The following is a 26,846-nucleotide window of genomic DNA, read 5'->3' as shown; positions in this document are numbered from 1 at the left end:
AAGAAAATTTAACATGTACATTTTGAAGTTATTTTTTTAGTTAAACATTATTTTGGACATATAAAGTGCAGATTTGCCCTACAAAAAGGATATCTGAAGATGGTATCCTGATTTGAGTAATTATTATGGTGTATTAGGGAATTGGAGACAGAAAAAAACAGAGGAGTACATTTCCACAAAAAACCTCCAAATTTTCTGAGTTTAAAAAATCAAAAATTTGCTACAAAAAAAGTCTGAAATTTTTAGATTAATCTAAAAAAAATCTAGAAAAACAAGGACATTTCTGAGTTAAAAAGTAAAAATTTAACAAAAAAAAATTCGGTAAATTTGAGATTAATCTAAAAATATTCTAGAGAAAAGAAAACTCAGAAAGGATGTTTCTGAGTTTAATAATTTAAAAATTTGATAAAAAATAAAAACAAACCCCAAAATTTTTCACTTAATCTCAGCAATTTTGTAGAACAAACAAGGAAAATTCAGAGTTTAAAAAGTTGAAAATTTGCTATAAAAAAGCTCAGAAATTATATGGAAAAACATGGAAATTTCTGTGTTTTAATAAGTGAAGTTTCAGATATTTTTTGGTGAAATTTACTCCTTTTTTCCTCTACAACGGCTCTAAACTGTGATTGTGTTACAATGAAACAGACTGAGGTTCTGGACCGGGTTGGAAATGTTTCATTTTTAAACAGGAGGAGCTGCAGAACCAGCACAGCCATGTTTCCTTCTGGCCTCTCTGAATGTCACGGCCTGAACAAATGGCTGTGCATTATTCACATAACAGCATAATAAGATAATAGCACTTGTCTTTGAGAGCGGGGCTGAAGGCTGCTGACAGCAGTGAAAAAGGAAAATGACATTATACTGTCAGAGGATGAAAAAAGGTCAAGGGGAGGAAGACAAAAGAAACAAAGCCTGGAATAAATTGGATTTCTGAAAGTGTTATTTTTCTCTGCAGAGATAAAATCAATTTCTTATGTATTCTAGATGTTTGATTTTGATTATATTTCCATCTTTTGTTTCCTTTTTGTTCCATATCTGTTCTCTGGGTCACAGCCTTTTATCTGGAGGGGGAAGCGTGTCGCATTTGAACATGGCTGCACACTTTTACCAGAGTCTGCTTGAGGCTGACACATTGGGACCAAGGCCAGCTTCAGCCTTCATCTGGTGTTCAGGGACTTTCCTCACTGAGAAAGAGCGTAGTTCAGCGTTATTTTAAACCCGTTACTGTTATTGGACTGTGCTAAGTCAAACTTGTTTCTACAATTCAGGAATCACCTTAAAATATGAGATTTTAAAAAAGCACATTTGCTTTTAAAAGCAATTTTTTTAGTCATATTTTTTTAATTTAGGTTTGTGTGTGTAATTTGTAAAATGTAAACAATTATTTTATGTTTATGTGGAAATGCTCTTATGTGTTGTATGAATATCTTTGTGTTTTATCAGTTGGACTCTGGGAAGATTATTAACCACTTCGGTGGAAACTAATTGGTATTTTAATAAATAAACAAATAAACAAAAACCCAAGCGCTTAAAAACACCCACTCAGTTGTTTTTTGTCAATAAGTTAATGTTTTTTGGTGTCTGGAAAATGAGCCATTTTAAAAATCTCCAAATTACTACCAGGTGAAAATCAACCAGTAATGCACCGTTACCTAGCAACCAAAGCAGTGCCCAGCCTGTTACCTAGCAACCAAAGCGGAATTTTAGACCGGAAATGTAACGTTTTTCTGACATCCAGGAGAAAAATGAATGAAGAAATGAGTAAGGCAACAGCAGATTCTGAAAAGAGTTGTGGATAGCTGGATATTCCCAGGATACCAGAAGACATAGAAATGTAATATATGGAGGATTGATTGTTGCATTGTTGTGTTCATAGGTTACATGGCGGCTGTATTTAGTGTTATGAAATGGGTCAGTTCACCGGGTTTAAAACCAAACTGTGTAAAATCCCTGCTGCACTCATCTCTCGCCTCGAAACTCCAGAATGAGTTTCTGAAATCAATAATCCAGTGAGCTTCCCGGGTTCAGAACAAGTGGAACGTTTTGCTGCAGCTTTTTTGTTTTATTGATTGCACAAATATTGTCTTTTAGAGGAGTTCACAGCGCGTGTTACTCCTGCTGTTGATGTTTTGGACAGGAAGACATCGCACAAGGCTGCAGCATGCAGTGAGGCGGATCTCTGACCAATTTCTCTATTTCATTCAGAGTCCTGGTCCTTTCTGTGCACATCACAGGTTTCTAAATGATTTAGTAGTGATTTAGAGTCTGGTTGGCTATTATTTTACTATTTTTATCCTTTAGAAAGACCAATTGGTTACAATTTTTTCAATTGTTTTCATTTTCTTACATAGCCCAACTGGTTTTAATTTAAAATCTTCTGATAATTCAAAGATTTCGTGATTCACTTTAACAAGGTTCCAAGAGATTTTGGTAGAGAAACAAAATCAAAGCATTACATATTATCAAACGTCTATATCCCGGATCATAAGATTCTTTTAACACAAGGAAATTTCTGAGTTTCAAAAGTTTAACATTTTCTACTTTTCAAAGTCAATCTTCTACAAATTTCTGAGTGTTTTCTAGCAACTTTTTTCCTGTTCTGTCTATGGTTTTTCAGAGATTAATCAAAAAATGTATGTTTTTGTTTTAGCAAATTTTCGCTTTTTTAAACTTAGAAATTTTAAGCTTAATCTCTGAAATTTTCTAGAAAAGAATTTAGAAATTTATACGTTTTTTTTCTATACAATTTTTGACTTTTGACCCAGAAATTTTTTTTTCTCAAAAATTTCTGAAAATCAGAAATGCAAAACAATATCTTTTTGTGATTTCTCATGTTTTGCTAGTTTTTTTTTTTTCAAGCAAATTTTTGACTTTTCAAACTCAGAAATGTCCTTGTTTTTTTTTAGAAAATTTCTCAAACTTTCTGAGTGTTTTGCACATTTGTACTCATATTTTTCTGTCTACAATGGCCTTAATGCACCATCATGCATTCTTCCTCAGCTCTTTTGTTTTCATTCTTATCCTTTCTGTAGCTAGCTTTATGGTGGAAACAAACAAAGATCTGAGTAAATCTGCCGCCGTTTCTGTCTTTTCTCAATGCATGCTGGGACAGTTTCCAGCTCCACATCCCCCTGCCAAAGACGTGGCGGGTGAAGAAAATCAATGAATGAATAAAACATGGCAGAGCAGTGAATGAACGAGGGAGCTGACACAGAACTTTGACCTGACGAGAAAAGCTGCAGTTAAATAAATACAGAAGCAGAGAACAAATAGGGAAGGAGGAGACGATGGTACATCCATCATCTGCTTGTTAGCAACTCGGCAGTCCAGATGGCCTCTGGGTGAGGAGTCCCACCAGGTCCACATGTCGCTCCTCCGGAGGAAACTGGACCGGGATGAGCTCACTGTGGGAGTGTCTGGCTGTCAGAGCGGGGATGGAGCGGATGCTGTGCAGATGAGGACAGGGATTACGGAGAAGGGGCAGATTTAATTTCAGATGAAAGCCAGCGCAGGTCTGAAGGAATGAGTTTTACAGCACTGGCTCAGATCAGAATGAAGGCTGCTGAATGTTTAATTAATAATCAATAGCAAAAACTGAAACATGAAGAAGTTAGAATCATTACTCAGGTAAAACTGCATAATTCAAATTCAAAAATACCTTATTGATCCTAGTGAGAAATTAAATGTTATAACTCATATTATAGCAGCAGCTAACACTGTTAGCAGGAGCTAACGCGAAATCAAAACAATCTGAAAGATAAAAAGTGACAATGAAGCATTTTTAATGCTTTATAGCTGCATTCTGATACATATGAGAAAATGTTTTAATCTTAATAACAGTTTGAGTTAAAATTTAGAGCTCTATATTCTCTCCTTTCCAGTTAGCATTTCCAGTTAGCATCTGCACAAATATCACCTTATTTTGGCCAAATCTCTCCTCTTCCATTGTTTGGTTCTCCCGACTATCATTTTTCCTTTATTTATTTATTCATTGCTTTCTATTTCAACGTTCTCTAGTTCAAATTAAAACGACTGAACTTTACTTATACTGTTCTAGCTGGACCGAGCTAGCATACCTAGCTAGGAGAATGTAAACAAAATGGCAACTTAGACCTTATAACAGCATTTAAATTTATGAAACTACACAGCCTTTAAAGTATGCATATGAAAACAAAATATATATATCAATTAAAATTAACGTACAAAAACAGCTATTTATTAACAAATAATTAGTTATATGATTCAGGGTCAGTAGTAGTTTGGATGAGTTTAATACAAATACAGAAGGAAAGAGTGATTAATTCACATCATTTGTACATTGCTCCATTAAATTGTTACCGTATTTACGACTTAACGTGATGAAATGGGTCTTCCCTGTTTCTGTTTCCTTCTGGGTCTTTGTGTCTGAGCTCATTCATGAGAACAGCATCCAGAAAAAGGGGAACAGGTGGGAGTGTCCTCAGAGCAGCAAATTCATCATGTGTGTAACAGTGTGAGTCTTCTTTGTCCTGTCTCCTCCTATTTACCAGTGATGGATGAATATGTGCACAACGAAAGACACTTTAAAAAACCTAATAATAAATTCCATTTGTAATAATTAGACAATTTGATCTGTTTTTACAGTTTCCAGACACTGATGTTGTGCTCCAAGCAAAAACTGTGGAAAGCAAAGAACAGAAAATATCCATCAGTTAATTGATTATTGCAATAATCTACAAGTTTACAGTAAGGGTGGAGTGTTTTTTGATGTGCCAGATTTAGGCATACAGTTGTGTGTTTCCAAGAATCAACCAGAAAACATTTAGTTTAATCTGATTTTTTATATCTTCTGACAAAAAGCCAGCTCAGCAATAAATATTTTATCTGACGCTCATAAAATGTAATTTCACTTGTATTAATATAGATTTTTGAAGTGTCACAGTGACAAATGGCAATCAGTTTGCCCTTCCAGTAAAATCAATCCATTCATAGAGCGTGTGTTTCGTCAGCAGTTTTGGATGTGGCGTTCAGGTGCTGTAGGATTTCTGACTTACACTTAAGTTATCTTATCTAGCCTAAAAATACCTATGATTTTTATGTGCAGATTTTTCTATAATTGTAGATTTAAAATAAATGTATCTCAGAAATTTTCTGGAAAAACTTCTAAAAGTGGAAAATGTTCAATTTCCAATTTTTTGCAGAACATTTCTGAGGTTAATCTAAAAATTTTAGTTTTTCTAGCAGATTTTTGATTTCTCAAACTCACAGATTTCCATGTTTTTTTTTTTATTGTAGAGTTCTTATGCAGATATTGATCCAAACCCAAGCTGCGTTTCCATTGACCATAAAATTATGCAAATTGGAATTACAAAAATAAATTTGCTTAATGGAATCACGCCAATTCCAAAAAAACCTCATGTTTTACGATTAAAAGTTTTTGTGGTAGAATGACATGGTTTTTGTCTCTATCAATATTAGTGTATTTCACAAAACCACAACAACGAAACTTTTATCGTATCTCACGAGTCACATAATGGACAGCAGGATGTTACTACTGGCAGAAATGATGAAGAAGACGACAGGAAGTAGTTGGATGATGATGGCGTTGCGTGTTTTTTAATGATTTATGACATGAACAAACTTGTTCGCATGTGATTTTAATTGTGTTTCTTATTTAACGGAAACAGTAATTATGAAATTATGTTTTTCGTTTTACATTTGCAGAATATCAACATGTTTTTGCATATTTGTAACAGTAATACAGTCACTGTGACGGGTCACTTTGTGTTGATTTATCTTATGAAATCCTTGCAAAATACATCAAGTTTTGTATGATATGCATGTTTATTAAACTTAATTAAATTTTGTTTGAGGCATGGAAGCTGTAGGTTGAGCTGCGTTCGTTAACCTATATTTCTGCAACAGAGCATCAATATTTCATCCAGCTGCTGCAGGACCCAGATATGCTGAACTGCATTAGCTGTTTGTTCATTGACAGCTTCAGTGCTTCTGCTCAGATTCCAATATTAGCTTAACCTTTATTTACATCACAGATCTGTAATTTGTTTGATTTCACAACAGCATTTTAGAATCAGGATGTATTTGGTTTGCGTGTTATTTAAGAACATATAAGGATTTGTTTATTTAAAGCCAGTTTATTGAGGATTAGCATATTTTTCTTCTCTAAATCCCATTAAGAGTATTTGAAATTAATAATCCTAAATGTAGTATATGGGTGAGGTTTGGTATCTTTCTATTGATTTCTACAGAAGAGTATTATTTGCATTAAATGTGAATTTGCAAACATGACAAATTGTGTTTTCATGGATTTTTCAGCCTCTAATCTCTGCAGATGATGATCTGATGGAGATTTTAAATTTAATCCATATTATAGAGACAATGAAGAGTCTTTTATTATTATTTTTTTTGGCATGTGGATGAAATTCCCAGGGACTTTGCTTCAGGCGAGGATCAGGAGATCAGGAGAACTGGGTCTGGTTACATAACCAGCACAGAAGCATCACTGGTTGAACTGGTTGCACAGTTTTACTCAGAGGGATGGAAACCTTAAATCCACACACATACTAAGATAATATAACTGATTTATTTATTTTACTTTTTTCATTCTCAATGTTCATAGCAGGCTTGTTTGGAAATAGTTAATTTCTTTAATAAAAGTGTGTTTTAATGCATATTTAGTTTTAAATTTATAGATTTTATACATGTATAGCTGTGACTGCGTATTAGGGCCCTACTACGAGCAAAAAAATAAAAATATAAAGTTACAAGAATAAAGACGAAATAATACGAGAATAAAATTGTAATATTACCTGTAATACTGCAACTTTATTCAATTTTGTGAATTAATTCTCAAAATATTGTCTTTATTCTCGTAGTATTTTAACTTTATTCTCCTAATATTATGACTTTATTTTGTAATTTTGTTTTTTATGTGCTTAACGTGGTCCTAATACTCTGTCATGTAAAGTAAGGCAAATTGATTAAAAACGAAAACAGTCAGAGATATGAACTGCAGCCTAATGGAGGGATGTCCAAAGTGTGGCCTGGGGGCCATTTGTGGCCCTCTGGAGGATTTTGTTTGGCCCTATAAGCATAGGGAGGGATTTTTAGAAACAACAATTTTTCTTTTATTAACAGCTTTACTGAAAACAGCAAGCGCCAAGCAGTTTTCGAAAATATATTCTTGTTATTTCATACAGCAACAGTGTAAGAGCCTGTGTGTTTTTTTATGTATTCAAATACTATATTGAAATATTGTCTATAAGAATTTTTTTTTCAGTTTTAATGAAAAGCAAAATGTCTTTTTTGGACGTTTGGAGACGTGTGGCCTGATGTGAAACCCCTCGGTGTTTGTGTGCAGTGCCAGCTCTCCCAGGCTCTGAACGGCGTCTCTGACAAAGCAAAAGAGGCCAAAGAGTTCCTGGTTCAGCTCAAGAACATGCTGCAGCAGATACAGGTGAGCTGAAGGACGTCCACACACGTCACCTGAACATACAATCTGCAGGGAGGTAAACCTGTCAGTAGCTGTGTTTCCACTAACAGTAAAACTGCAATTCGACATTTCAAAAATAGGTTAGCTTAATGGCCACATGGCTATTTCTAATAAACTCTTTTTTAAAATAAAAAATCGTGTTAGTCGTGTTTAAAAAGTCGATCATTTTCAACTTTTCAAACTCAGAAATATCCATGTTTTTGTCACAAATTTCTGAGTTTAGAATGATGTGCTTTACCTGAGAATTACAAATTTACTTTAGTCTCAGAATTTTAGATTTAATCTGAGGTTTGACTTTTTTCTCTCAGTAAAATTTTTTATGTATTAAATCACTTTAAAGTTTGATTAAAGTTTAAAGTTGAAATTCTGATTTTCTTTCAAAGGAAATTTGTAAATTTGTGAAAAAAGTCAGAACTCTGGAATAAAAGGGGTTTTTTCAGTGGCCCTTGTCCTCTTCAGAATGATCGACGTCAGTTAACTTCTATAAATTAGATTTCTGTCTGATAGTTTTGCATTTATTCCATCAAACGATGAAGCATAAAGGTGATAAATGAGGCGAGTCGACGCCATCTTCAGAACAAAACCATGAAGGAAATTTCTGCTGACTGAACTCCCAGCAGGCGACTTTAAAAAAAAACTTTTTTGTCAAACTCTCACAAGGAAACACAGAAGCAGATAAGATAAAATTCAGATTTTCGTTTTGAACCCGAAAGAAAATACTCCTTTTTGTTTTTCTTTGCATTTTTCCTGCGACAAAATCCAAAATCATCACTTTTTACATATTCATTTAAGTATATTTTCTCTGAAAAACCTGCTTGTAATGAAGCATAAGGGCTAAATAAATCAGCCGTAAAGTAACATTTGGTCTTTTTTAGATCAGTAGAAGGGAAATAAATCCAGTAGATCAACGAACCAGACAACAAACGATACATGCAGAGTGTGTGTGTTTCCCTGCAGACTGTTTTACTCTGCAGCTGATCTCCACTCGCAGCATCTGCCGCTCACGCACACACATTTCCTCCAACAGCATGTGCAGGAATTAAGAGTCTTAAAATAAAACAGGGAGGATTGAATTTAAATTAAAAAATAAAAGTTTTGTTTGCATGGCCTGAAAGAGGGTGAAATAAAGAGGCGATCCTCTTAAAGATCTGAGCTCAGTGCCGAGGGAGCCGCTCCACACGGGAAAAAAAAAAAATACGGTTTCAGACGTCGTCTCGTATTCGAATGGATTCTGATGTTCAGTTTGTTTTTTTAAAATAAAATTATGTTTTTATGTGCTAAAGAAAGGACCCAAAAGTGGATTAATTGGGTTAATTCTGAAGAAAATTCTTGTAATATTACCAGAATAAAGTCCAGAATAAAGTCGTCATAAACACAGCATCAGATCATTTTCAGTAGCAGGACAAAGCCTGCAGCTGCTTTTTCTCATAATAATACGACTTTATTCTCATAATTTTATAGCATAAGTTTTGTAATTTCATCTTTTTTTAGTTTTCTGCTGGCTAATACTCTGTCGTAAGTCCATGCTGCTTTGTTTTGGGGTTCCACATAAGAATCCAACAAAATAAATCGATCTCTGTGGTCGCATGTCCCTGTAATCCAGCTGCTTGCTGCTCCGACCCGGAGAAAAAGCTGCTGGCTGTCAGGAAATGTTTAACTGTTGCAGCTCAAACTCAGATCTGCAGCCGACAGAAGATATCCTTTCTTCCTGTGCTGCATATTGAGAAGTGGGGGATGGTTCAGACCAGAGTGCAGCCTCCAAACTAGAAGAAGTAATTATATTTTTATCAACGCTGGAATAATCACCGCCCTGTGTTCATGTTTGTGCAGCCGAGACGATAAATTTACATTTTAATGACAAACAAAAAGCATCTCTGAGCTGGTGGGTAAACACATTTACACCAACAGATCCTGTTTTCACCTCCGACCACTGAGAAACATCTCAAAGGAAAATAAATCGCACTGAGCTAAGCGCTACTAGCATGATGTGTGTTTACTCCAGGAGAACGGAGTGGAGTTTGAAGCCTGCCTCGTGGCTCAGTGTGACTCTCTGATCGAGGCGCTGACGAGACAGAAAGCCAAGCTGCTCACCAAAGTCACCAAGGAGAAGGAGTACAAACTGAAGGTGAGACCCACCGACCCACGCAGACTCTCAGTGTGCGACAGTGAAAGAATGTGAGGGAGCTGTAGAGGTTCATGTTTCAAAATGTTTCAAGATGTTGCATTACACAACGTGATTTATGGACTACAAGAGTTTATAATAACTTCACGAAAGCCTAGAAGATTCAAAAACTATGAATTTAAATTGCATTTAATTATTCGAAAAAAGCAAATGGTTTCAAGCTAACGCTCACTAGCAGGGTTCCATCTCCTAGTAACATCTTTGGCATATTTGAAGATGTTTCCTTTTTCATTAGAAAATTTGTGGCTTTTTCTCTCCAAATTCTGAATTTCATCTCATAATTCTGACTTTAAAATGAGAATTCAGATTTTCTTTTTCCAGAATTTAGATTTTTTTTTATTCAGAATTCAGACATTCTCCTCAGAATTCTGACATTTTTCTCAAAATTCAGATTTTTTTGCAGATTTTAGATTTTTTCCCCTCAGAATACAATTTTTTTTGCTTAGAATTTTTTTTCTCAGAATTTTTTTTTGTAGAATTCATTGTTTTCTCAGAATTCTGACATTTTTGACTGAATTCAATTTTTTTTCTGAGAAATTTCCAAGTTTTTTTCCCCCCAAAATTTCAAATTTTCAACTTTTCAAGCTCAGAATGTTATTTTTCTAGAACATCTACGAGATTTTTTTTGCGAAAATGCACGCTTTTTGTTTTTCGTCTAAATTGGCCCTAATACGCCCTAATGCGCTTTCATAGGTTTTCATGTTTTTGTAAACTCTTTTTGTGATTTATGTATTCCATAAAAGCAGCTTATTTTTGTTTTGTCTTTCATAGGAAACCATTTCCATGTTTTCCATGTTCCTCCATGTAATTATCTCCATCAGTTTATTCATTTATTTATATGAAATGCTCCACATTTCAGGTCCATTTGTTATTTAAAATGTCAGATTGTGAACACAAGTCTTTTAGCAAAATCTGCCTAATCAATTAAAAAGCACAGATTTTTAAAGCCAGACTATAAAAGTTTAGAAAAGTTTCTATAAAATTGTACATAATGTTGTTTGACAAAGATCGATTACATCTGCTTTTAATAGTAAAATAATGTTTGCTTCTGTATTTAGAGCAGAGTTTTTCCGCCTCGGTGCCTTTAGCTGCTCCGGTGCTCTTCATGCAGTCAGTTTAATTAATTCTGCAGGAACCTCATAATGACCCATTCATCAAAATCAGGTGAGATGAAGCAGAAGGATATTGTTGCAATTATCTAGATGGTGAATGAAATAATGAAAGGTCTTTCGCTTAAAATGCCGTACAATATGGTTCAAAATGCCCTTTGATTGGTTTAACTTAATATTTACACAGACTGTTCAGTTTGAGTTGTAATCCTTCAAATGTTTACTTACATGTGATTTTGAGGGCGATTAAAGACAATCAGACTCTGGTTTTTATCAAATTTGTTATAGCAGAAAATTAAAACAGGTCATTTTTAAATGACTTGTAGGAATTTTAGGAATAATTAAAAAAAAACTGTGGAAATAATCTACTCTATCCACTCAAAGTACACAAATCAAAAAAGACAGGAATAAACTAATATGGCAATACCTTTGTAACAACAGTGGACAGAAAAAACTGAAATAATATGGCAAGACCAAAGAACAACAAGAAAACTATCAAGCCATTCATGTTTTAAAAAGCCAGATGCTCAGAGTATCAGGTGTTTATTGTAACTCTTTATGCTCTTCATATTTCATCCCAGACAGTTGTTGACAGGTGAATAATTAACTTGGATGTCGTTAATCCTCAAACAAACGAGGCGACTAATCACAAAGACTCCGTCTAATTAACTCAGACTCGTCCAGGCGCTCGCTGGTTTAATTATCTGAGAGTCACAAGATGTTTTCTGTCTGATCTTCAGCTCAACCCAGAGCACAGAGGCGTCTCTTCTGCTGTTCTGCTGTGTTTTGGTGGGATAGTTAAAGACCTGCTGGCGGCGATTTGCTCTTTTTGCTCTCATGCTTCTAACTGGCTGATTAGGACCACTAAAAAAATAAATTCTGACTTTAACCAAAATATTCTGACTTGTTTTCATAGAATTCTGAGTTTAATCTCAAAATTTGTATTTTTTTTCTCAGAATGCAGACTTTTTTCTCAGTATTTGTACTTTAAAGTAACAATTCTGACCTTTTCTGTGGAATTCGGATTTATTCTCAATTTTTTTTTCTTTTCTTTTTTCCCCTCCAGAATTTGGACTTTTCCCCCTCATAATTAGTACTTCAGTCTGAACATTCTGACTTTTCTCAGAATTAGAATTCAATCTCAAAATTTTGGATTTTTTTTTCTCAGAATTCAGATTTTGTCTCAAAATTTTGACTTTTTTTCTGAAATCTTTGACTGAATTCTAATTTTTTTTTCTCAAAATTTGACTTTAAACTTAGAAGATTGATATTTTAATTTTGAGAGGGAAAAAATCATAATTCTGTGATTAAAGTCAGATTTATCTCTTCGATATGACGCCCACTTCATGCCAGGTTCCTTTCTTCATCCCAGGCTTTTGTTTACCAACACGACGCCTGAGAACAGGTTCAGTCAGCTGTAGCTTAACGGTTCTCTGCAGATGCAGCCGTAACTAATTTGTGATTTGAAAACAGAAGAATTGAGGTGAAAAAGCACAAACAGAACTAGTGACCTCTAAAAACTCAAACACCTGAGACGCAGAGGCATTTCTCTCCCTACCCGGATGGAAAGTGACCTGGAGATTTGACCTCCAGTGTTGCACTAAAGGTCACGCCTCCATCTTGAAACTTTTGACTGGCAACATAAACGTTGCCTTTGAAAGCAAACGGATTTGAATCCTGATGAGTTTGATGTTTGGTAGGTGGTGCGAGACCAGATCACCCACTGCACCATGAAGCTGAGGCAGACCACCGGCATGATGGAGTACTGCCTGGAGGTCCTGAAGGAGAACGACCCCAGTGGCTTCCTGCAGGTAGGGAAGGACAAATACCCAAAATAAAACAATGAAATTACACTGATTAGTGTTTAATTGTGTCTAGTTTTAAATCTACTGCAGTTAAATATGAAATGGATACAAAACATGATCTGCTTTTGAGTTTAAATGACTTAGAAACGGCCACACAAGCATCCCATCCTCTCCGTTTATCCTGGATATTTCATAACATATTGATCAGGTTCTTGGTATCAATAGTGATGCCTAAAGTCTTCACTGAGGCTGTGAGGAATAAACCGCTCTGCAGTTTGGACCAAGCTCACAGAAAATGTAGCAAAACAAAAACAGCTGCAGGGTAAATGTTTTAAACCCACGTTCTAATGTGATGCATTCGTCTATTTTTCATCTCCTGCAGCAGTAAATGATCAAACATTTTGCTCCAGTTTCTGTCGTTTTGAAGGCAGCAGAGTGTTTGTTACAAATTATTCAGCGTCTGTTTTTCAAACGTCGGGCTGCGTTTTGATTTGGCTGCTCAGATCTCGGACGCCCTGATCAAGCGGGTGACGTCGTCCCAGGACCAGTGGGTGAAAGGGGCCCTGGAGCCAAAGGTCGGCCCCGACTTTGACCTCAGCCTGAACACCGACTCGCTGATGCAGACCATCCTGCAGCTGGACTTCTGCCAGGGCAAAGGTGAGCACACCTGACCAGCAAACACTCTGCTATGGAGCTACAGAAGGGCCAAGAAGTTTGATCTAAAGAAGAAAAAAACAGAAAATAAAAAGGATTTGAAACTGAAAAGTTACTTTGAAACTCAAAAACAAATTGGAATAAAAATATTTAAACTGAAAAAAGTTTTGAAGCTGAAAATAAAAACCCGTTGTGGTTGAATATGAAAATTTGAACCTGAAGAAAATATTTTGAAACTGAAAAAAGAAATGGTTGAAACTGGAAAATATTAAACTAACCAAAATTTGAAAATGTGAAAAAAAAGATGTGAAACTGACAAAAATCGACACTGAAAAAAAATTTTGAAACTGAAAAGTTATTTTGAAATTGAAAAACAAATAACTGAAATAATAAAATTTAAATGAAAAAAATGCTTTGAAGCAGAAAAACAGAGTTTCAGCTGAAAAGTGTTAAACTGGAAAGAAAACCAGATTTCAGCCTGAAAACATATATTTTGAAACTGAAATAACGTCAAATGATTCACTCAGTTGTATCTATTTTCATGTTCTGTTTTCTGCACAGCTTCACTGTGCCATCAGTTATTTTTTATTTGTTTCTACTATTACAGTTGAGTTAAAACATCTAGCTCTCTGTGTTATGAGGCACTTAATGCTGAAGAAAATAAAAACTCAATGACATGCATTAATTCAAACACTGTTACGTTACTTTAAATGCTATGAAAATATAATTAGACTCATAAATCTGCAGGTTCTTCAAGTGGAGCTGCACTTTAGCAGAGTTTGTGTAATCTGAGCTGCAGCTTTGATCAAGCCGCCTTTGTTCTTCCAGGCTGGTGACACGAAACTCGCCGCCTCATTTCCCCACATTCGCATCTCACTGATCACCCAGAACAAAGCTGCAGGGTTAAAAGATGGCCGATCAGATTTTATTTGGCGTTTCAGTCTTTGACATTCAAAGCTACGACAGAGTGTGGGAGTCTTTCTCCGCGATTATCATAAAAATGATTCAATGTTTGATGTGGGAAAATTCTGCTGATTTTTCTGGTTTTTACTTTGCTGAAGCCTGAAGAAGAACTCGAAAGAGAAGAGCGCACTTTGGAAATGTCAACATTATTTAAAAAAGAATTGACCTTACGAGAACAAAAAAATAAATATTAAGATTAGCCTTTCATGATATTTTACTATGTCTGTCATGTAACAACAGAATCCACTAAATAATCTCCATTCATTAGTTAGGTGTGATGGTGTGTTTGGGCCTCATAGATGAAACAAAATGGAGTAAATTTCTGGCAAAAAAGTTCAGAACTTTTGAGATTAAATTTTTTAAAACAAAATGAAAATTTCTGAGTTTGAAACGTCAAACATGTTTGACTTTTGAAAGTCATACTGTGACTTAATTCTCATAATATTTTGACTTTAAACTTATTTTAGTTTTTCTAATGCTTTGACTTTACTCTCGTCAAAGCATTACAAGAACTTTAGATGAAGTATTACCCTCTCAGTAACTTTATTCTTATTGTTTTGACTTTATTCTCCTAATTTTATTTTTTATTTATTGTCAGTATGGCCCTAAAACTCCATCATAGACTCAAAATAAAGACATTTATAACCGTTTTATTATGATTTCCCCGCAGCCTCGGCTCCGTCGCTTGTTGAACTCATGTTGAATTTCTCCTCTGGTTTCACTCTCTGCTCTCCTGTTGTGTGAAACTCCCCAAACCAACGTCCTGTTTCCAGATGTGCAGGAGAAACCGCTTTTGAAACTAATGCAGGCAGCAGCAGACAGTGGTGAGGCTGAGATGGAGGCCGAGAGCCCCGGAGGTATTTCAGAAAAAAAACAAACCCTCAGTGAACCTTTGTTTCCATTTTTAATGTATTTTGTCATTCCTGCCTCATTCCTCTGCAGCCCTCACCGTCATGTCAGCTGGAAACTCACTTCTCCTTTTGTCCAGCAGCGTCTCTCTGCATGGTTAATGTTTTTATATCACCTCTGCAGAAATTTAATAATAAAACATTTATTTATATCAAGAGTTTATACATATTTTTGCCGTTTTACCTTAACTACCAACATAAGTTTCTTACAAAGTATTCACCTTTTAATACCTTTATTTAACAAACGATGACACTACGTTTATCCAGAGGCTTTTACTGAAATCGGCTATTATTCTTTCTTAAACCTGGATAAATATAGGAATCGTTTTGACAGAAAGTGACCAAAAAAAGGAGCACATTTAGACATGCAGACTTTGTTATTCAATTGTACATTTAAAATGTTCAGTTTGAGCAAAATTTCATTTCATGCCTCCATTAATAATAAAATAAATTATAATAAGTATCAGTATAAATATATGAAATAAAAAGTTGTTTTTTCTATTTTTGGCAAAAAGCTTGTTGGAAATGTCTGTTTAAAAAAAATGAAACATTTTAAGTGAAATTTTTTGGCTTTTAAAACTCAAAAATTTCTAAATTTCTTTCTAGAAAATTTCTGACACTAATTACTAATTTCTTGAGTTTTTTGGCGGAAATTCACTCTGCCGTTTTTTTCTTCATTTCTATTTTAAACCATAATAAATGGTTGTTAAAATCCCTTTCAAGTTTTCGATCTACAATAAATATCCATTTCTATAAATGTATAATTTTAATAGAAATAAAAATAATTGGGCTACTATTTACTTGTTTTTAGGTTGGGTTGGGTTGGCCTACAAAACGCTTCACATTTAGAAAATTATAAATATTTTTACTGTTTTGGCTCTTTAATAACTAGATTAAATAGTAAAAAGATTAACTTCTTTGTTTTAAACAGTCACTGGTTTATATTTAGTCACACATATTCAGGGTTATATAAGACCTTTTATTCAGCCATGGTGCTGAAATCCAGACTGAAGCTCAGTTGGAGTCTTTTATAAAATAAATTTTGAGCTTGGAGGAAAGAATAGAGTGAATGGAAGGAGAACATTCTGCTGCGAATGGAAAAAAATAAGATAGAAAATGAATATTCTGAATTAAAATCCTCTGGTGATTCCCGTTCTCTCATGACTGCTGCCTTTCCCTTGTGTCTTCACAACTGTTTTTGGGTAAATATCCCAGAATACTCATAAAAACTGAGTTATGACTCAAATCTGCATTTTGTCTTTTTTTCTCCTGTTCAGCACCAGTTTCCTCACAGCACCGCGGTTAGACTGATATACTTCTGACTAAATATAATTTAATTCTGCTTTTATGAACGTATTCAAATGCCAGAAAATATGACGGAATAATAGGGACGTTGTAGATAGAAAACAAAAAAAAGTAAATTTTTGCAAAAATTTGTGAAATTTTCTATAAAAAAAAAACAAGTTGAAAATTTTCAACTATTGAATTTTGAATGTTAAAAATTTCTAAGACTAATCAAAGTTTCCAAATAACTTTTAGTGAATTTTTGACTTTTCAAACTGAGATATTTACCTGTTATTTTGTACAGAGAATTTCTCAGATTAATTTGAAATATTTAGATTTTTTTCTGCTAAATGTTTTTACTTTTCAAACTCAGATATATATTTTTAGAAAGTTTCTGAGATTAATCTCAAAATTTCTGAGTTTTTCTTGCAAATTTTTAACTTTTCAAGCTCAGAAATTTCCTTGTTTAGGATTAATCTAAAAACAACTGACTTTTATTTTTCTATCTATGATGGCCCTAATCCTGTGTTGTCAGATATAAATTCAGCCAATATAATCCTAATTTCATGCAGATTTACCACCTGGATCCAGTGATTTGTGCCCCTGAAGTCGGAGCTTGTATCAGTCTAACCCGTTCACCACTTCCACCGCTTCCCTTCAGAGTGTTAAATGTCCTAGTTAAAGTCTCCGGTGATTTCCAGCTGTTGTCCTCCAAATGAACCTGGATTTCTTTGCCCCTCTGAGGCATTTTGTGCTCCCTCTAGGTTCTCTTTAAAGCTCCTGTTTTCTTCCCTCAGCTTGTTAAAACACCAACCAGCGTCCTCCGTTTTTCCTCATCCAGCTTTTATCCTCGGACCGCCCATCCCCCTTTCCTTGCTCCTTGCTTTCTGCATCACCATCGCTTTATGTCTAGATTAATATTGCATCCACGTATCTCGTTCCCCAGTGGATTTAGGACCCGCGGTGCCAGTGGCGCCTCTACTACAGCTGGAGAAATGCTGCACCAGGAACAACAGCGCCACCCTGGCCTGGAGGGTAACTGCGCCTGCTAGTTGCCCCATTGAGGGCTACATCCTGGAGCTGGACGATGGGAATGGAGGGCAATACAGGGTTAGTTATTACACATGCCTGGTACAAAGCAGCATGGAGGAAAATACAGGCCACTGCATAAAAATAAATTAATTAATGCAGACGAGCAACAAGCTTCAATGGCAGAGATGTGAACTTTCTGGAGGAACATGTTTTATTTTATGGCTGATTAAAGTCAGAATTCTGACATTTCTGATGCTAAAATCAGTATTATGAGTTTAAAACAACAATTCTGAATTTAATCTCAAAATTATAAGAATAAAGTCAGAATTTTGAGATCAAAGCCACTGTTCTGAGATTAAGACAGAATTCTGAATTTAATCTCAAAATTCTTGGAATAAATTTGGAGTTGTGAATTTAATCTAAGAATTTTGAGAACATTGTCAGAATTCTGACTTTCTTTTCAGATTATTCTCTGATTTCTTACTTTAAAGTCAGAGTCATTATTCTAGGATTAAGTCAGAATTTAATCTAAGAATTAAGGTCAGTATTCTTACTTTGTTCTCAGATTAAAGTCGGAAATCTGAGACCAAAGTCAGAATTTGGAGATTAAAGTTCTAATTCTGTGACTTATTTCAGGTATTTGTTAGGTTTGTTTTCTCCAGTGGCTCTAATCCTCTTCCATAATCTAAAATGAAAGACTAGGACATATTTCACTTTTCTACAAAACTATTGGAAAAACAAAAAGTTTAAACAGATTTTGAATCCTTAGATTATACTCTATGCAGATGATATTGTGATTTAAATGAGTAGGAAGCAGGCGGATGACAGTCTGTAGTGTGTAGTGAAGCATAACGAGTGTAACATGGAAGCTGAGAAAGGTACATAGAGTTGAAATGTTGATTATTAGTGAATGAAAACAGTGGAGTATTTGTGTTTTTTCCAGCATCATGGTAATTAGAAATAAAATTAGCAGTGACAACTTAACGTACCTCTCCCCAAACATGCAGAAAATTTCTTATAGCTGATCATTTTGTCCAGATTATTGATAAAGAGCAATAAATCTAACCAAAATACAGCTATCGGTGTCAAACTTTCTGTTGTAGCTCTTGTTATTTATAATGAAAAAGCTGCTCTGCTCTAGAATAAGAAAAGTGATTAATTACGGCATGGGCAAACAAACATTTCTCGCCCTCTTTGCTCATGTATTATGCACAGAGCATAAGCTGTGCTTGGCTCCATGTAAACGGCATTAGTAATGATGCTGAGACATGTTGGACCTCAGGAGGTGTATGTGGGGAAGGAGACGGTCTGCACGGTGGACGGCCTGCACTTCAACAGCGCCTACAATGCCAGGGTGAAAGCCTACAACGCCGTCGGAGTCGGACCTTACAGCAAGACGGTGGTGCTCAAGACTTCTGACGGTAAATAAATCACGTCTGCACGTACAGTTTGGCTTTTGTTTGTGTGAATTTTCTGTTTATAAAAACATGATGTACAAAAAGAATAGTGAAGGAAACGTAAAATGAAAGTCAAAAATAAGAAAGATTATTAATTTCTCTAAGAAATTTTAAAAAATAATTTCTATCCAGCATAAAAAGATAATTCATGACTTAAGTGTGAACAGACTTTTTGTTCGCCATTATTGTGACCTAACCAGCTTCCTTAATGGTTAGGATTGATATGTGGCCTATACAAAACATACTCCTTACATTTTTTACATAAAATCATTCTTAGATAATAGGATTTTTGAATTTTCAGAATGAACTAATTTGGGGCGTCTGTCACTTTAAATCCAAATAAGTTTCTGCTGGCCACGCCCCCCCAACTCAACATTTACACTCACACTTGTGTCATTTCTTTTTCAATAGGTTTTTGAAGATAATTTATTAATACTTGCTCTTTTGTATGACAGTAAATGTGATTTCACAAACTATAACTTGACATCCAGTAAGGTTGAGGCAGCAGTAGAGTAGAAGTCAGATTATACTCTATGCAGATGATATTATGATCTAAGATTATCCCAACAGATTGCTGCAAACAGATGCACGATTATACTAAATTTATACACAGGTACATCTTACTTTTTCACAGTTCAACAATCATGATTATATGGTTTCCTTTGTCGAAAGTCCAACAAATTCTTTCTCCAATTTAGTATTTTTTTCTCTATACAACAATTTAACAACAAATATTGCATCCTGTTTTTGTTAAAACAACTCTCTTTTACTTTGTATGCTTTTCTATGGTCAATTTAAGGCCATCATCGATGATAACAATACATCGGATCCTTTATATTATGTGTCAAACTCAAGGCCTGGGGGCCAAATCTGGCCCGTCATAGGCTTTAATGCGGCCCTTTAGACTCCAGTGGAAGTTGTGTGCTTAAGTATTTGTATATCAGTCAAATCAATGCAGTTCTTTAACTGAATATTGTCAAATCTGGTACAGCTGACCCTTCAACAATATTCATGATGTTGATTTGGTGAAAATGACTTTGACTTTGACTTCCCTGCTTTACATAATGTATTTATTGCACTAAATTGATGATTGTATTAAAGATTTAACTGAACTTACAAATATCTCCAGCTTAGCGATGAATCAGCTGGATTCATTTTATGAAATTTGCCAAGAATCTCATAGAAAGCATTAAAGCAAGTGCTAATTAGTCACATATTTATTTTTATTTACACACATATTTAACTTGGGTAAGTTTATTGTTGTCCTTACAGTGGCTTGGTTCACCTTTGACCCCACCTCGGCTCATCGTGACATAGTTCTGTCTAATGAGAACCAGACGGCTACGTGTAGCAGCTACGACGACCGCGTGGTTCTGGGGACGGCTGCGTTCTCAAAGGTAAGGGTGGTTTTAAATTTAACATTTTCTCTGTCCAGATGATTATATTACAGTAGCTGTGTTTCCATTGACCATATAATTGTGAAATTTGACATTTCGAAAATAAATTTGCTTAATAAAAACATGGAAATTCAAAAAACTCTTGCTTTTTCATTAAAAGTTTTGGCGCTACGTTGAGGTGGGTTTTTTTTAGCTATATTGAAATTGGTTAATTCGCAAAACTGCAATAAAAACACTCGCATCACACATGTCATGTGATCAACAACCAGATGTTACTACTGACAGAAATGACTAAGAAGATGACAACAGGAAGTAATTGGAGTAAAATGTTATTTAAAAACACCAAGTGAACAAACTTTTTTATTTGTGTTTCTTATCTAATGGAAACACCACAATTTTGACATTAGCACAATATCGACAGAGCTTTGCTCACATCCGTAGTGGAAAACAAATGAAAGTTTCCACACAATTCTTCCACACATTTCAGGGAACTCACTATTGGGAAGTCACCATTGATCGCTATGACAACCACCCGGACCCTGCCTTCGGCGTGGCGAGGATCAACACCATGAAAGAAATGATGTTGGGGAAGGACGACAAGGCCTGGGCCATGTATGTGGACAACAACCGGTCCTGGTTCATGCATAACAACTCCCACACCAACAGGTAGGAGTTCATCGTCACCACAAGTAGAGAAGCACAGTAGCATTGTTTTTAGGAAGGTTGGGCCATTTGGTTATCTTTGAAAAACATTAGTGTAGGCTCCTGCAAAACCAACAAAAATGCAGCAGGTTGTTTCTTAGCAATAAAACACTTTTCCAACAGCCATTGTGCAGCGCATACCGCAATAAAACTCACCGACCACATGTGCTGGAGCTTCTTTTGGGTTGCTAGGTAACGGGGCTGGGCTTGGCTGGAGTTGCTAGGTAAAGGCCCAGTGTGACTCAACAATCGGGAGGGTTTTGAAATTGCTCGTTTTCCAGACTCCAAAAAAATTTTACGTATTGCCAAAAAATAATCTTTGTGAGGCTCAGCAGCTTGAAAGCTGCAGAACCGAGGAGGACCTTAGTCCTCGAAGGCGGGACTAGGTCCACCCAGGAGTTTTACACTGCTGAATGGTTACCATGGAGATTACAGGATTTCTCAAACATGTGCGAAAGAATCAAAGCAACAATCCAGGTGTGTTTTTATGAGGAAATAACTTTATAACATGATGTAAAACTCAAAAAAGTTGATTTTACAAAATACCACCCCTTTCAACCACATCCAATCGTTTGGCCACGACCTACCTAATGCGCCGGTTCGATGCTAGCTGACACTGTGCTGTGAAGCAGCGAGATTTGAGCGGAATAGCGCAGTTGAAGAACTAGAAATGCTCACTTCTTCACTGTTCCACCTCGTTTCAAAGTGACCTGCTATCTTCTCTGTGTTTGTGCTGGCAGAGCGGAGGGCGGCATCACGAAGGGCTCCACGGTGGGCATCCTGCTGGACCTGACCAAACGCACCCTGACCTTCTTCATAAACAAGGAGCAGCACGGACCAACAGCCTTCGAGAACCTGGACGGCGTTTTTGTTCCTGCTGTCAGCCTTAACAGAAACGTTCAGGTCGGTGTGTTTTATTGCTTTGGTGCCTGGAACATTTTCTGAGGAGTTACTGACATCATCTGGATCATCTGGATCAGTACTCTTTTAAAGGACTGATGCTCATTTGCAATGAGATCAGGCTCTGAAACTGTCTTCAGACTCTGGGAACTAGAACTTGATTTAATAGCCCAAACTACTGAGTAAACAGGATATATTCAAATCATAAAAACAGAATGAGTTAACACTTAATTTGAAGGGGGTTGAATAAGACTGACATGACACTGTCATAAACATGACATAACACCTGTCATGAACATGAATAAGCCTTCATGAATATTTATGACTGTTGTCATAAAGCGTCATTCAGTAAATTATGACACTTTTAATACAAAGTTGACATTATTCAAAATGTCTTTGTTATGACATCTTGACATTAACCAGGAAATCATTACTGATATAAATTTGTTATAAAAGAATTACTGATTGCACTTTAAAAATTAGGTAACTTTATGTTATTAAAAGTAAAGTTTAAACAGTAAGGATTTCTTGGTTAATGTCAAGATGTCATAACAAAGACATTTTCAATAATGTCAACTTTGTATTAAAAGTGTCATAATTTACCGAATGACGCTTTATGACAACAGTCATAAATATTCATGAAGGCTTATTCATGTTCATGACAGGTGTTATGACATGTTTATGACAGTGTCATGACAGTCTTATTCACCCCCCTTCAAATAAAGTGTTACCCAGAATGAATATAAACGTCTCACTACTTGAATATTCTTATGTCGATAACCAAAACTTCAACACAAATGTTGAACTTTATTCAGCTAAAAATTACAAAACAGCCAAGTAAATTAGAGCTTTACAATTTATCCAGAAAAATTTATTTGGGGAAAGCTAGGTGTGCTAAACATTTCCAAACCAAAAAGATTAGGTTACCAGTTAAGTGTGCTCACTGACTCCCTCCAAATATTTTTTTATGAGATTCCAGTCAGGTCTTTGACTGGGTTGCTTAAAAATATTACTTCCAGCGTTTTAGAATTTATGAAGCTGGGGATGCAGATAAAGGATTGTTTGATTTTTCCTTTCTTATGCTTACTGTGTACCACTGACTTATACTAAAGACAATGACATCCAAATAAAAATAAAAATTTGTTTATTCACATTAAAGTAGCCAGAATTTTGACTAATTTCCCAGATTTACAAAAGCAAAGCTGACAAATTGCTCTAGAGCTCAGCTTTAGTTGCTAGTTTACAGGCGGAATTCCATTGGGGTTGCTAGGTTACAGGCGGAATTCCACTGGGGTTGCTAGGTTACAGGCGGAATTACATTGGGGTTGCTAGGTAATGGGCAGAGCCTGCTGATTTGTGAAATAGCTGGTTTTGCAGACACCAAAAAGAACATTAACTTATTGCCTAAAAACATATGTGTCGCTTTTTAAACGCTTTAACCATTTTTAGAAGCAGTTGAAACCAAAATGGAAGAACAAAAACTTGCAAAATGTGAATCCAGCGAAGCCCTTACAGTGAAACCTGAAAGATGTATGTGTAGCCGTCCACTTGCTGAGTGTTTTTATTTGTTTTCTTCCCTTCAGGTGACCTTACTGACCGGCCTGGAGGTGCCAAAGAATATCAAACAGTAGTAGCTCATTCCTCCTTCCTGTGTGCCCTGGATACAAACCTCTGATGTCACATGCAGACTCACCTCTATGTTTTCCTGAAACATCAGGTTGGGTTCTTCCCATCCTCCTCGAGGTGCTGTTTCGTCTCAGACACTACACATCATGTCATAACAAAGGAACAAATCTGATTGATAATGGACATTCTTACACAGTCGATTGGAGTTATTGTACATAATTCATGTTTTCATTTTTGCTCCATCCAGTACCGACTTTTATAACATGAGGATCTACCCTTGAATAGTAAAGCCAAACAGCTAGAAGACATTCTCACTGTGCAGAAAATATCTTGGAGAATAGTATCAAAGTTTACATCAGTAATCATAAAATGGAAAACGCTCAACTTTAACTTCAAACCTTTCCCACACCTCCAGCCTCAACAGCCCTGTGTGAATGATTATATCGGATTTTCTTAGCTGGAAGTTGAAAGCCAGTAAAGGTTGACCAAAAACATTATATAAGTTTGATTGACAAAAAGAATTTATAATTTAACAATTTTATATATTTTTTTTATTTTCTTAGCGTGGTGTGGGCCTAATACTCTGTCATAAATATGAAACGAAACTGAGTTAATTTTATAAAAGCCAAAAGCCACTAAATGGTAGAAATTTCTCAAAATAATTTCATTCTCCGCTCATCTCTTCGTCTCTGAAGAAACTCAGAAACTCTGAAGCATCTTTAACGTGTCACAGTGAAATCCAACTCTACGGAAGATGATTAGGGAAACTGAAAGTTTGACTTTTTTTCACAATTCTGACTTTCAGAATTTTAATTTTTTAATTAAAATTCTGATTTTTTTCCCCCTCTGAAATCTGACCCCTTTTTCTTTAAATCAGAATTTTTACTTTTTTCTCTGAATTGTATCTTTTTTCTCAGAATTCTGTTTTTTCTTTGAATTCTAACATTCTCTCTCAGAATTTTTATTTTTCTGAAAATTCTGACTTTTTTCTCTGAATTCTCACTTTAATCTCAGTTCGAACAATTTTTTCCTCAATGTAATTTTTTTTCTCAGAATCCTGTTGTTTATTATTTTTCTTAAAATTCTGGCTTTATTCTCTGAATTCTAACATTCTTTCTCTTAATTTTTATTTTTATTCTGAGAACTGTCTTTTTTTCTCAAAATTCTGACTTTAATCTCAAAATTCTGACTATAATCTCTGGAGACTTCAGTTTAAAGTCAGAATTATGAGGCTTAAATCAGAATATTTTTATTTCAGTGGCCCTAATCCTCCTCCGTACCGGTCCCATCAGGTTGAACCACGTCTGCTGCTGCATTTTTCGTTAGGGACCAAATACGGCTACCTGGAGAGGACAGGAGCTTAAACCAGACCACTGTGACCTGATGGCTGTAGGATACGTGAAATTACCAACGTCTAAGAACACAACACATCGATGGAAAGGTTTGTTATTAAAAGCTGAAGGTGTTTAATATTGAGTTTTATTACATCTACTTTGCTTTTTCTCTTTTCCCCAAGAACATGAGTGAGAATAGCCTGACCTGCCATATAAAACTGGACTAATGTGTGGATGAAAATCGACAAACTGTAGATACTGATATGTGACTTGTGATATTAAGCATGGATTGACAAGCAAGTTTGCAAACTGTCTGAAAATGTTCTGTAAATAATGTTTTATTGTCTCTGCAATGAGTGATGTTGTTATGAGCTGTAACAGGTCGCACCCTGCTGGCCAATATTGGGAACTGCAGCTCTTAGACGTTCAGCTGAAACACTGACTCATTGAATTGTAAAAATATGTTAAAATTCCCTCCATAATTTAAAATATTTGAGCATTTAATCAGGGATATGTGATATGTAGATTATGCTTTGAGGTTTATGGTTATTTAATGATGAACTAGTATACTGCTCATATCGTAAATGCCAGTATTATTTTACACAGCGTGAACAAACTCAAATGCACAACGGAGGAAAAACCTGGTATTTTTACTGCATTCGATCAGGTAATGTTTTTATTAAAAGTCATGTAGTATGTTTTGTATTTTCTAAACATATTTATCTTTTAAATAGAAGAAGCCAGTGGAAGAATGATATCTAGACCTTCTAATTTATTAAACATATGATGATATATTTATTTTCTTTTGTTAAAGGTGTTGTCTAAAATCCCTTTTTAATATTTACATGGGGTAATTACTAATTATTTCTGAAACACGTCCCATTGTTTAGACTTTTAGTGCTCGATGTTTTTCATCTCAAAGCAGCCACAACTAGTCCTGTCACAATTAGTCATTTTCTGTCTCATTTTCTATCAGAAAAATACTTGAAATAAAATAATTTTAAATCTAAATCTGCCAAGATTGCCATAGATTAATTGTAGTTATTTGCATTAGCAGAGATTGTGTTTGGCAGTCAATACAACACTAATATGATCAACTAGCTTAAAAATGCTCAAAAACTACTACATAACACAGTAAAATATATTTTTAAACTAAAATAAATATAAAATCTTAATATTTTTTCCCCTATGCACAGTACATTTGTCAGATGGTAGGTTGCTAGCAACGGCAGCGGTGCAACATCGATGAATGATGTTGCACCACATCATCAAAATATAAAGACAACGGTTGCTAGCATTAGGCTGCTAACATTACTAGCAGAAAAATGTCCAAAACTGATTATATATTTTTAAACCAAAATGTCTGCTTAAATATTTCACATTTATCTCATTCTGTTCCTCTTAAGTCTATTTTTTTTTAGCTCATAACATCACTGTAGGCAGCAGGGTTGCTAACGGTAGCCGCTAGGTCGTTAACACCGAGCAACATTGTGTTATTCGGTTGCTTTTGGCAACAAACAAAAGGAGTATTTTTGCAACATAAAAAGTAATCTGGTGATTTTTTTCATTTACATTTGAATTGACATTAAAACATATGTATTTAACTTTCAAATTTAGCATTTGTAGCATGGCAAAGTGGTCAGGATGTAAGAGAGTTTTGACAAGTGTCAAATATGTGAGCATCAGCCGAAGGCGACTTGTGTCCTGATTTGCTCCTACCAGTTTCCACCTCTGGGCTTTATTTTTATCAGCTTGGCTGCTCAGCTCTGACCCTCCTTTCACCTCCCACTCCAGATCAAAAACCTTCCTGGTGGCTGAATTTACTGTAACCAGAAATAAATTTCAGCCCAGTAGTTGAGCTGGAACATTACATCCATTGTGTAAGAAGGAAAACCTTTTTTCCTGAGCGCCAGATTTTGTTTATAGCGCTCTAACTCCTTACGTTTCAGTGATTTCAGATTATACTTTAGCTACATATTCTTTTCATCTAAAGAATGTTGT

The 26,846-nt window shown here is 35.3% G+C and overlaps 1 protein-coding gene across 1 annotated transcript in view; it reads left to right on the top strand.

The window, feature by feature from the left end:
* trim67 (tripartite motif containing 67) overlaps positions 1-21,982 on the top strand; it is a 34,475-nt gene extending 12,493 nt beyond the window's left edge. Inside the window, exons 2-11 of the mRNA XM_014996245.2 lie at positions 7,361-7,456; positions 9,495-9,617; positions 12,484-12,594; positions 13,092-13,245; positions 14,979-15,062; positions 17,344-17,507; positions 18,712-18,850; positions 20,159-20,283; positions 20,771-20,949; positions 21,726-21,982. Of these exons, the coding sequence (XP_014851731.2) occupies positions 7,361-7,456; positions 9,495-9,617; positions 12,484-12,594; positions 13,092-13,245; positions 14,979-15,062; positions 17,344-17,507; positions 18,712-18,850; positions 20,159-20,283; positions 20,771-20,949; positions 21,726-21,930 (1,380 nt within the window). The 3' untranslated portion in view covers positions 21,931-21,982. The remainder of the gene's footprint in view (positions 1-7,360; positions 7,457-9,494; positions 9,618-12,483; positions 12,595-13,091; positions 13,246-14,978; positions 15,063-17,343; positions 17,508-18,711; positions 18,851-20,158; positions 20,284-20,770; positions 20,950-21,725) is intronic.
* The last annotated feature ends 4,864 nt before the right edge of the window (positions 21,983-26,846 follow it).

This window comes from Poecilia mexicana, unplaced genomic scaffold, assembly GCF_051168715.1.
Source record: "Poecilia mexicana isolate PSO_F unplaced genomic scaffold, ASM5116871v1 scaffold_21, whole genome shotgun sequence".
Taxonomy (NCBI): domain Eukaryota; kingdom Metazoa; phylum Chordata; class Actinopteri; order Cyprinodontiformes; family Poeciliidae; genus Poecilia; species Poecilia mexicana.
This window is presented reverse-complemented; position numbering and strand designations above follow the sequence as displayed.